At 41.5% G+C, this 12,373-nt stretch overlaps 1 protein-coding gene across 1 annotated transcript; it reads right to left on the bottom strand.

The window, feature by feature from the left end:
• Window positions 1-2,983: 2,983 nt before the first annotated feature.
• On the bottom strand, window positions 2,984-5,136 carry LOC148015545 (protein DETOXIFICATION 54-like). Its single transcript, XM_087665611.1, has 2 exons — window positions 4,876-5,136; window positions 2,984-4,736 (listed from the first exon to the last, which is right to left on the bottom strand). Exons 1-2 carry the CDS (start codon window positions 4,972-4,974, stop codon window positions 3,258-3,260), a joined length of 1,578 nt encoding a protein of 525 aa, XP_087521737.1. The 5' UTR covers window positions 4,975-5,136; the 3' UTR covers window positions 2,984-3,257.
• Between the last annotated feature and the right edge of the window lie 7,237 nt (window positions 5,137-12,373).

Raw genomic sequence — 12,373 nt, 5'->3', positions numbered from 1 at the left:
AGCAAGGAGTTTCACTTTAATCCAAAAGAATCTACTTAGGTTAGCTTGAAGTTTGATGAAGCAAAGGATGAATGGCTTACCTCCATTATTCTATCTCAAAATAACCCCTTTCATACCCAAGTTAACCATAAATATAAACCTCTCACACAACTTCAACATAGGGCTAATTTGGTGATTGGTAGTAGAGAAGCAAGTTTTGAGCTCTTAAAATAATTTCTCTCAAGAATTTCAATAACCTTTTAAAAAATATTCCTCTTCCATGCAAATTATTTGGATCATGCCGCTTCGCAACAACTTTGCTGCCTTGTAACGACGAGAGAAGTTGCCGTGCGCTCAACAATTTATTTCTCATCTTTTTATCCTCTTTTTCCTCTCTCCCCCCTCCCAATTTCCCTATCTAATTTTGTCTTTCTTTGCGTGCTATTTTACTTCACTTTTTCTCCTCTTGGTTCTCTCCTTTTTCTCTCCCCACTTTTTTTCTCTTCTTTTATTCTCCCCCTCTTCTTCTCTCCATCTCTCTCTCTCCTCTTTCCTCTCTTTTCATTTTTTCTTTCTCTTAAATTTTATATTTCCTCTGTAATTCTCTCTTTGTTCCCCCTCTCCCTCTGTCCTCTTCTTTCTTTTTTGCTCTTTGTATATTTCTCTCTTTATTTTAACTAAACAAAAAGTCTACATTAAAAAGTTTAATCTAACTGAGAGAGAGAGAGAGAGAGAGAGAGAGAGAGAGAGAGAAAACCTAAGCTTGCATGAGAGAAAGGGGAGAAAAAAAATGTTTTTATCATTCTCTCTCTTTCTCCCCCTTCCTCTTTTTATCTTTTCTCTCAAAATGTGTGAAAAACTATATTTGAAAAAATTTAAATTCAAAATAACTTTCAAACTGTTTAATTAAAGAAAAGTTTAAATTAAAAGGTTTAATCTAACTGAGAGAAAAATTTTGCTTTTTAAAAAAGTTTTATTTAATTAAAAGAGAAAAAAAACATAAGCCCTACACATGAGAGAGAAAGAGAGGGGGAAAGAATTTAATTAAAAAAGGAAGGAAAAAGAAAGAGATTAAATGTAAGAGGGGGGAGGAGGATTTAATTTTTGGGGGGGGGGGGGGGGGGGGGGGGGGGGGGCGCTTTTAATGAAAAAAGGGAGAAGAAAGAGAATGAGATATTACACGTGAGAAGGGGGAAAGAATTTAATTAAAAAAAGAAGGAAAAAGAAAGAGATTAAATGTAAGAGGGGGGAGGAGGATTTAATTTTTAGGCGCGGGGGGGGGGGGGGGGGGAGGGCGCTTTTAATGAAAAAAGGGAGAAGAAAGAGAATGAGATATTACACGTGAGAAAGAGAGGAGGGGATTTTGATTGAAGAAGGGAGGTTTGGAAAAAGGAGTAGGTTCAAGAAGCCCTCTAGAGGTTCAAGGCTTTCTGAACCTTAGCAAAAATAATATAGCAATAAAATAAGATTATTAGTTATGCACTCATTTTGCCATTTAGGCTAATGGATGAGATTCCTAGCATGACCAAAAGAATCTTAACAAAAGAGTTACTTGTATCAAGGTCCTTATGACAACACAAGAATATAAAACTCATGGAGGAAAATAAGGTTAGGGTTCAATTCAACTTGACTAACAACGAGGCAAACTCACTACACAAGTAGTATGCCGACACATCTAAAAATTGGCACGTCTCAATGGTAATCAATTACACTACTCCAAACAAATTTCTGATTGCACCAAATGAGAAGTCCAAGACTTTATGGCAATCCCATGGGGAGAAGAATTTATGCCAAGAAATCAACTTAGCATTTCATACATTCATTATGTATCGAAAAACATGGTGTCCCAAAGCACATCTAAGTACTTTAACTAAGAGTAACTAGTAGAACGTGAAAAACAACCTCCACCAAGAAGTTCAACTTCATTTAATGAAAAATCATTCATTAACAAATTTATTTTTATAATGTAAGAGTGCATGAGTAGAAAGATGTTACTAGTCATGCCCTTACTTTGGAAGGGTTTGTAGTTTAAATAATGTGTTAGGTACCATACCACAAACAAACCAAAGATCCTAGTGACTTAGTAGATTGCTAAAGAAAGCTTTATACCTTTGTAACTATGGCACAAGAATGTACTAACTTTCTTATCGAATCCCGGATTTCATTGCATGTTACAATTTAGTTTGTGATATAATTAAACACATTTTCTTCACTTTTTGCATATACATGTATATATGTAGGTATGTGTGTGTGTGTGTGTTTTGGGGGGGGGGGGGGGGGGGGGGGGGGGTTTGAAGTTGACAATTTGAAGTGTGGCTTGCTAGAGAACTTTAGGACTTTAAATAAACAATTCATAGGAAGAGACGATCCCTTTAAAATGAAAATACACGCTTGAACTTTGGATCCGCTCTAAACCTCGGTTTGATTCCTTTGCTCTTCCCGAGAGGGTATCACTCTCACTCCAGACTGCAACAGTCACATCCACATCCACATCCACATCCACAGAGAGAGAGAGAGAGAGAGAGAGAGAGAGCGCCCAATTGAGAAGTGAATGGTGACGTGGCAGGACCCCGAGGCTTGGTAGTGGAAACTGATGGGAGAAAGATTGTGTTATCACGCACTTCCAAGACACATGTATTTATCACGCACTTCAACAACATTCTTCTGGATCGGGAAGGCGCCCGACGAACCAGAAAAGAAAGGAAAAAAAAGGGAGGGCAAAGATGCCACCCGCTTTTATAAAACCTGGTCCCAAATTCCCCAGGAAAGGCAGCCTTTCGAGGCACATCGCATCCACTAAAGACCACACACACACACACACACACACTCTCTCTCTCTCTCTCTCAAAATGTCGATAGGTATTATAGTCTCTGTGCTATGTGGCGTATATGGTCCCTAGTGGACCACCTTCGGTCATGTCAAGAGTCAAGACATGCATAGCCGCACATCCAAGTTCTAATCATGGGATTCGTGAACACGCACAGACCAAATATCAAATCCATGATGATGCAGAATCGGAGCCCCTCGGGCATCCCCCCAAAAAATCATTTAAACAATACAATATGGTTATATCTGAGTTGCCGCAGCCCGCACAATGATTGCCCCACCCTCCCAATACCATTATCTTTTGGGGACGCTTGAAGCAAAACAGGGTTTCTGACTTAGTTGGGTCGCTATTTTTTGGGCCCCGCCGCCTCATCGATGATGGGTAGCCCACTTGCCTGCGCCGCCCAAAACCCCAAAAAACGGCGGTCCACATTTGGGCGCGCCTCTCTCCTTCAATAGGCTGCCTTCGCGTTGGCCCCATTCAGCAGCTTGGTACGCTCCACGTCAGCCTCCACGTCGGCTCCTTCATGATCCTCGCGCTGGCCAATGAGGGCGAATTCCACGTCCACCCCTGCCACCGCCTCGACGGCGCGCGCGGCGGATGCGGCGGCGAGCCGCGCCTGCTCCGGCCAATCCGTGCCCGCCACGACATAAAGCACGGAGGCCGCACAGGCGGCCTGGGCCGCCAGCAGGCCAAACCACAGGCCCGGGAATCCGACGTGTAGGGCGAAGGCCAGCGCCACGGCAACGGGCGTCCCAACCAGGTAGAAGGAGCCGAGGTTGATGGCGGCGGCCGCGGAGGGGCGCGCGCTGCCGCGTAGGACGCCGCAGCCCGCGGTCTGCGGGCAGTTGCCCAGCTCGCAGAGGCCAACGAGAGGCATGACTGCAGCGGTAACGGCGAGCACACGAGCGTCGTGGGTGAAGAGGCGGCCCCACTGGCGCCGGAAGGCGGTGGTCCACGTCAGATGGAGGAGGGCCACGAGGGCGCCCACGGCGAGGGAAACCCAGGCGGCGAGGCGGGCCTTGTTCGGCCGCCCAGCGCCGAGCTCGTGGCCTATGCGGGTCGATACAGAAGCCCCTAGCGCCAGAGGGATGGTGTACATGAGAGAGGTGGTTTGTATGAGGATAGCCGTGCTAGCCACCGCCTCTCTAGGGTTAGGCAAATACCCCGCCATGAGCGTGAGGATTTCATACCACCACCATTCGAGGCAGATGCCGAAGCAGCTGGGGAGCGCGAGCTTCCAGAGCGGCCACCACTCCCGCAGCGCCGCGCGCGACCAGCCGCTCCACGTACGCTTGTACGCCCCCGAGACCCTTAAATACCCCACCAGCAGCAGAACCATGTTGAGATTCGTCCACGTGGCGGCCATGGCGACGCCCGGGACCCCCAGCCGCAGCACGAAGACCAGCAGCACGTTGAGCGGCACGTGCAGCAGCACTGCCAGCGCGGAGCACCACATCATCGGGGCGGTGATCCCCTGGGAGCGGAGGTAGACTCTCAGCGGCTGCAGGGCGCAGTTTACCAGCAGGTCCGGTAAGGAGAAGAGGCAATACCGGCTGGCGACGGCGGTGAGGCTGGGGTCCTGCCCCAGGAATAGCAGGACGCGCCCCAGGTTTAGCCATAGGAGGCTGATGGGGAGGCTGGCGCAGAGGAGGAGGAGGATGGTGCGCTGGAGGCAGAGGCCGATGTGAGCCCAGTTCTGGGCGCCGAAGGCCTGGCCGCAGATGGGGTCCATGCCCGACGCCAGGCCGAATAGCACCGAGTAGCCCGTTATGTTGGTGAAGCCGATGGAGAGGGCACCGCCGGCCAGCTCCAGACCCCCGAGCCTTCCCAGGCACAGTACCGACACCATCAACCTCAGAAACACCACCAGATTCATCGCCGCCACCGGAACCGCTATCCTCCCTAGCTTTCGCAGCTCCTCCGCTATCTGCATTATTAATCCACCCACCTTACTACTACTGTGGCTTAAGAAAATGACAGCACTACATTTGGAGGAGAGAACCTGTTGACTCACCGCATCACACACACACACACACACACGCACACACACAGTGAGCAGTATTCACCTCTACAAATAGCGCTCCCGCCCCCTTGCAGGCCGCCTCCTGCAGCTGCCCATTTAGCTTTCCCTCCCCTTCCAATTCATCCGAAAAGCCTCCGGCCATACATGCGAAACTCTGGTCTCTATATTCGCTCGTGTCTAGAACAGCAAATCCGCCCTCTACTGCTGCAACCTTAGCGTTTGTGTAAAAGAGAGAGAAAGACGGAAGGGAACCTTGGGACTGATCCTCCTATATCGTAACCACACCCAGGCTCAGCGTGTTATATATATAAGGGGGGCGCTTCTTAGAAAAGAGGTATTTTTTTATGTGAGTACTTTGTAGCCCCTTATGATGCCTTATCATCAATGTGTTGTACTATGCGTCGATGCCAGAAATATATTTGAGAATCGAAGGTGACAGATGAGATATTGAATGTGCACGTGTGGCAAAGAATGGCTGCTGCCCCCCAAAAAGACATTCACATCACCCCCTACTTACTACCTAGAGGCTAGGGCTAGGCCTAAGGCCCTGCCGCCCTTATCAGACCCTAGCTTCCTATGGCGATACATCGTACATGCTCAATTTAAAGTGCAGCAGTTCCTTAAGAAGCATTGACGCCAAGTCAAATAGATACGGAGTGTAAAGCAAACCTACGAAGCTAGCAACCTCCCCCAAACTCCAATTCTAACAGGCTCGTCACACCTTGGGCACACTGCCATACGGGATGGGCTTTCGTCCTTGTGCTCCAACCTGGTTATAATAGCATGATAGCTTCGAAAATACAACAAACTTTATGCTTCATTGGTTGGTGCAATGTTCACGAAAAACCGAGGTTTAATGTAAAATGAATTGCAAATTTATAAAAACTATCTTTACAAATATAGGTAAAAGGTTTAGTGAATTTCATAAAAAAGAGAGCAAAAATTATTTGCTTATAAAATAATATTTGAAACAATAAATAAATGAACAAATTTATCAAGTATAGAATTTTTTACTTGATATTATAATCCTAATACGTATTTGAATATGTATCATAAATATATTTTTTAATTATTATTTTATTTAATATATAATTTTAAATTATTAAATAATAAAAAATCTTGAGTCATGAGTCATGACTTAGCAATTATGAGTCACGTGTAAGATTCAACTTTCAAGAATATTTAGTGTGACTGTCAATTGAGTAAATTTTAATTTATTAAATGGTCCCTTGAGTGTTCATCTTGACAAATTTTGAAAAGGGGTAGTTACTAGTCATGGCCTTCATCGACCCCTTCTTCTTCAACTCCATCTCTCACTTGTTCTTCCACTCCTCCATCTCTGAGCGATGACTCCCCCTCCATCTCCCACTCCTTCAACTCCTCCATCTCTCTCCCTCTCCTTATTCAAACGCCCGCCACTCCTACGATCTCTCTCCCCCTCCTTCCACTGGACCACTACTCCATTTTTCTTCCCCTCCTCCAAGCAACTTCGCCAATCCTATGATGCCTCCAAGCAGCAGGTGCCTCCTCAGGTTGTGGGTGCCTCCTCCAGTAGTCGAACTACTCCATCGCTCTTCCCCTCCTCCATGTAGCGGGCGCTAGTTCCTGCGGCACCTCCTCCAAGCAATCTGCAATCTTCCCCTCCTCTAGGCTGGCAGCAGCAGCAGCGTGTGCCTCTCCAAGCAATTGGCAATCTTCCCCTGCTCTAAGTAGTCGACATCAAGCGCCTCCTCCAACAGTCGATAGCGGGGGCCTCCTCCAACAACAATCAGCATAGCAGGCCAATCCTGTGGCACCTCCAGGCAGCAGGGCGCCTCCTCCAGCGAGTCAGCACAGCAAGTCCTACAACTCCTCCGTAGTGGCACATAATAGTCTGCCTATCTAGCACGGAGTTCATGTTATATATAATATGTGGACCTTTCTTCATACGTTGCCTATGTAGTGGCACATAAAAGTACATCCATCCATTATTGTGTAATGGTTCATAAGTTTAGAATGCAGCTCATGGTATTTGAGATGGTATTACATCTACCCTATGCACATCCTCTTCTTACATTGCCTTTGGCACACATACATCCATCATTGACAAATGGTATATTTACAAAGGATCCAACTCGATATGCTATTGCACCATCATAGACTAACGTGCATACACCTCTATTTGGTTGTTTTTTACAACCCATAGATAGACTAAGGATTCTGTCATGGAGAGAGAGAGGGGGGGAGGGCATTGCACCACTTATAGAATGAATTTTGCATAATGAATTGCTTGAGTATAAGCAAAGTTTGCATTACCCACCATGCACAATCATTTGCTTGAAAGCAAGCAAAACTTGTACATCTAAGTTTGGAACGCTTCATTTGGCTAGGAGCTCACCACTTATACCATGAATTTTGCATAATGAATTGCTTGAGTACAAGCAAATTTCGCATTACCCACCATGCACAATCATTTGCTTGAAAGCAAGCAAAATTTGTACATCTAAGTTTGGAACACATCATTTGGCTAGGAACTCTTTTTTGCTTCTTCATCTTCCTCTCTCATTTGATCAAGCAACAAAGAAAGCATTGTTGATTTCATTGGGGGCATGAATAGAAGAATGGATGAAAATGTTACTAAGCATAAATTAATCTAAGTTTTTATAATAGCTGACACCCCTTTTGCAATGGTCTGCAATGATCTTATGAGGAGGCCTTAATACTAATGGGGTAAACCTTAAATAAAAATAATAGTAATCTTATTTTTTTTTGTTTAATTGTAGAAAATGAAAGATACTTAACAAAAAAAAAAAGCAAAGGCAAACATCACTCTTAACTATAATAGGTTTTACATCAATGAAATTAGAAAACTCTAAGGACTCGAATGTTGAAAGCAATGGTAGTACCTCGAAGGTAGATGCATGTATTGCAAATAATATGTGTGAGGAAGAGGCAATTCATACTAAAAGAGCACTGCGTACATGAAATGAATCTTGGGCAGTTCTCTTTGAGTGGGCATGTTTTGATAAATCACTAGGAAGAGTGTTTTGTAACGTATGCAAAAATCATAAGAAGTGTAAAAGTGAGTATGGCAATACCAGGTCCGTTAATATTCAACTTAGTGCGATAAAGCAACATGCAGACTCCAAGGCACATAAGTTTGCAGCTTATGTGCCAGGTCCGTTAATATTCAACTTAGTGCGATAAAGCAACATGCAGACTCCAAGGCACATAAGTTTGCAGCTTATGTGCCACGACACAACCAAAAGGCATTTGAAAATGGGTTACAAAGACAGCAAGATAATGCTGATGATAGTGTGATATGTTTGTTTAGAGTAGCTTATTTCATTACAAAGCATAATATGTCTTTTTTTAAATTTGCTCCACAGTTGGAACTATTGCATTGTTGTGGTGCTGAAAATGTTCTAGAATACATGTATAACAACGACAAGGTTGCAGCCATGTTTGTGTATTTTATTGTTGATTCTATGAAAAATTATATTATTGACAAGGTCAAGCAATCTTCTTTCTTTGGGCTATATATAAATGAATCCATAGATTGTCTCAGCTACTTCACATATGATTGTGTATGTCAGTTACATGTGGAGAAATAAGCCACATGTTTCTTTTCTTGGTTTGCTAAAAGTATATGGCAAATCAACAAACAAAAGGATTGTATGCATTGCTTTCGAAAAATATTGCAAAACATGGAGTTGATGTGTCAAAGATGGTTAGTTTTGGATCAGATGGTGCATCAATAATGGTGGGAAAAGAAAATGCCATTGCTAGTATGCTAAAGAAAGGTAGTCCATTTCTTACTGCAATCCATTGTGTTGCACATCGAGTGCATCTATGTGTAGGTGATGCAATAAGGGGAAGTGATTATGCACACAAAGTAGATATGATTCTTAATGAAAATGAAGTCCTTCACGTATACAAATGTTAGAACAATTAGAGCAAGAGTTTGATTGTTCTACACTTCATGTAAAGAACATTCATAAAACTAGATGGCTAAGCTGGCACAAAGTTCTTCAAACCATTTGTGAGGTTTTTGAGCCACTTTTGGAAATTTTGGGCATTCAAAATTCATCTCTTTATAAGCAGGTATCATGCTTTGAGTTTGTTTACAGCATGCATTTTCTTGCTGATTTGTTGGAACATGTATCACATTTGAGCTACACATTCTAGAGTGATTTTGTGGATGTCACAACCATTCCTAGTATTATTAATACTGCTATTGGAGCCATTGAGTTAGAGTTTATTGTTGGCCCAATTGTGGATGTTAATGCTTGGAATAATGATAGCAAAGGATATCCTATTATTCCTAATTATGGCTCTAAGACAGGTCACTTGGCATCTTTGAGATCATCTATGAAAGGTGATTGTTTTTGTGGTGTGAAGGTACAAAGATGTGCAATAGGGATTGATTTGCATATTGCTCTTACTTTTCAAAAAGAGTATTGCAATTGTTGGGTACTTTGAGAGAGAGGTTTGAAGACAACTCTATCTTAAAGAACTTAAACAGATTATGTCCCTCTTCCTTCCCCATTGGACAACTTTTTAAGATGTATGGGATTGAAGAAGTGAATGCCTTGATTGACTTTTATACATCTCCTAAAACAATTGATAGTCATGTATACGAAGGTATGATTGATGGTATGAGCTTGAGGAGGGAATTTAAGATTTTCAAAGTCCACGGTTTCTTAGATTGGAAAAACCTAGCTTTAAAAGATAGTTGGACTCGAATTAGCTTTAGTCCAGTGCTATGCAAGAAGAATCAAAACTTATTAAAGCTTAGTCAAATTGCACTATTGCAGTGTTCAAGCATTGCCATTTGTGAAAGAGGTTTTTTCATTCAAAACCTAATCAAGACATGCAATAGAAATCAGCTAGATACAACACATATGGAAGCTTTAATGATGATTTCTATTGAGGGTGGTACTCTACAAGAAATGGACTTTACCAAAGCAATTGAAGCATGTAAAAATTGCAAAACATCAAGGTATATCTATGGTGCTCCTCAACCTTAATTTGTAAGGTTCTTAATGCTTTATATTTTATTATATTTACTTTCATGTTATTTTAAAGTATACTTATGCAACTATTACTTATGTTTGAGATTTCAAATTATGTATTTTACAGGTGTGGACTTGCTCATCAATTGGCTTCTTCATCTCCTACTTAAGGAGTTGAGTCTTGCCATTCTCTTTACATATGTTTGAGATATTTAAAAAGTTATTTCGAAGCTAACATAACCTCTCTTTTTTATGTGCAGGCGATGCTTTTTTGCTTGAAAATGACTTCCAACATAGAATTTTGGGACAATTGCATGCCTTACTTTGTAAAATAAAATTTGCATGGGACTATATGACTCATCCAATGTCAAAGGACAATAGTTAAACTTCTAGTATGCACTTGATATAGCTTCAAGGTAGTAGCTTCTTTTTGTAGAACGAATAGAGCTACCTTGTATGATTCATTCACTTTCTCTCTATTATCTTGGATCTCGGGGGGTTCACTATATATATATTCTCTATATAACGTGCATTCATGGCCTATTTATAAATATCCTAATCTGTGATTTTTTCTTGAATTAAAAACAACCCTTTCTATTCAATCTGTAAGTAACCCCTTTATATGACACCCTTCTGTATGTAAAAAAAATTATAGAAATTGTATTTTAAAAACCCCTTATTTTGAACTCACGTTATATATACATATATTCATGAGTGATCCCCCCTCCCCCCCCTGAGTCTTGGATCCCTATTTGTAATTGAGAAAGCCAACTATAATACAAAAACACCTCATTTTGCGATCAGCTCTATCATGCAAATTAAAATATTTAGAATGCAAGATTATTTGGTACAAGGTTATTGATAGTTAGATTATGAACTTGAATGTAAAATACCTTAAAATTTTAAGGAATAAATTTGTGAATTATAAATTTTGAGAAAAAACTACATTTTCACATGTTTAAATGTTTTTGTATTGCCTATAAAAAATATTTTTCGTGAACACTAGGTTGATGAATGAAGCGAGCTTCAAATGGACCAACAGTTATCCTTACCTCTACTAGCATAGAGTAGCACCCTATTTAGCATGGGCTTGTAGGGTATTACAAAGGATATATTATTGGTGGGTGCAACACCATATATAACCCAACTCTAACCTCTCAATCCCCCATGGCTATAGTTCTAAAGTTGACTCTTCATGCCATCATGATCTTCTCATTTACTCAATTGCCTCCATAGAGCACATGTCTCCTTAGAGTCCCAAAACAAGAATTAAGTCTATTGGAGCTTGTAGTCCTAAACCCTCCAAGACCACTTCTCCCTCACCTTCAAAAAGAACCTCCTTTGGGCAGCCAAGGTATCTAAAAAGTTAAACTCTGACCAAGTGACTTCCTTTTCTCCACAATTCATGATGAGAAGATGTCTATCTCCTCAATCCTCAACATTGAGCCCAAGAGAGACTAAGAGTTAACTTCTAATAAAGTTTTATTCTATCTTTACAAAGAGAAGTAAGTACTAAACTTGATAAATTGTAATATTTCCACGCAATAAAAGTTAGTTGGTTAGTTCTAAAGTTAGTTAGTCAATTAATAAGTTAGAAAGATTACTAACTAAAGACTAACTAAGGTAAAAACCAATTAACATTAATAACTAATAATTTTTATTTAATTAAAAATATTTTATTTAGAAAAATCGAGAGTTGTAAATCCAATATTTTTCTCGAATTGACAAGGACCGTAGCCACCCTTCACGTAAGCTACAACGTGAACGAGACTTATGAGCTATATTAATCACTAGTATTAATGTGTATAGTTTGGATGGTCCAAAAATATTAGATTTTGGTCAAAACTAATATATTTAGATATTATCCTAAAAAAAGATATGGAGATTTCTAGAACTGGATGTCATTTAAAAAAAAAAGACAATTGATGTTTTAGTTAGTTTTGGATATTTTATAAAAAGAAAAATAAAGAAAAGTGACTGGCAAAATCGTGCGCGCTGCGATCGCAGTCCATAGACAGAAAACAACACTTCGAACAGAGAAAAGAAGGAGTAAACTAAGAGCTTTCTAAGCAAGTGTCTTGGGGTTTTACCTCCCTTTCGGAGTCAATGGAACTATCAAATTTATGATCTGAGCATCAGATCACTTGTCTTTCCAAGATCCCCCTCCACAAAGAGCTCCACTTCTCAACCACAAGCCCTCTTCTCTAATTCACTATAAATATGAGACATGGAGAGGCACAAGTGAGCATAAGGAGACCCCGAGAGGTTGCGAGAGAGAGGTAGAGAGAAGGATACCCTCCAAGAGATTGTGAGAGAGCTCTTGAAAGAGAGAGATAGAGAGAGAGTGTGTGTGAGAGAATAGTTACCGGGAGAGACTGCACAATTCTCCTCTATCTCGATCCTTGATTTAACCATATTCTCTCACACTCTCCCATCTCAAATCTATTTCGCCTTCTTAATCTCTTTAGTCTACTTGCGAACGATAGTCCCTAAGTGAAGAATGTCACGTACGGTTGGCAATCCCACAACCAGATACAAAGCTTCGGG

Source organism: Lygodium microphyllum, chromosome 24 (assembly GCF_053477565.2).
Source record: "Lygodium microphyllum isolate KBCC chromosome 24, Lygodium_microphyllum_v1.1.10, whole genome shotgun sequence".
Classification (NCBI taxonomy): domain Eukaryota; kingdom Viridiplantae; phylum Streptophyta; class Polypodiopsida; order Schizaeales; family Lygodiaceae; genus Lygodium; species Lygodium microphyllum.
Note: the sequence above shows the minus strand (reverse complement) of the source record. Positions and strands in the feature narration are given on the sequence as shown.

Coding starts and splice junctions, on each gene's coding strand:
- LOC148015545 (XM_087665611.1), bottom strand. CDS start 4,974: ATGGCCGGAGGCTTTTCGGATGAATTGGAAGGGGAGGGAAAGCTAAAT. Junction 4,737..4,875: donor CGGGAGCGCTATTTGTAGAG/GTGAATACTGCT, acceptor TTAATAATGCAG/ATAGCGGAGGAGCTGCGAAA.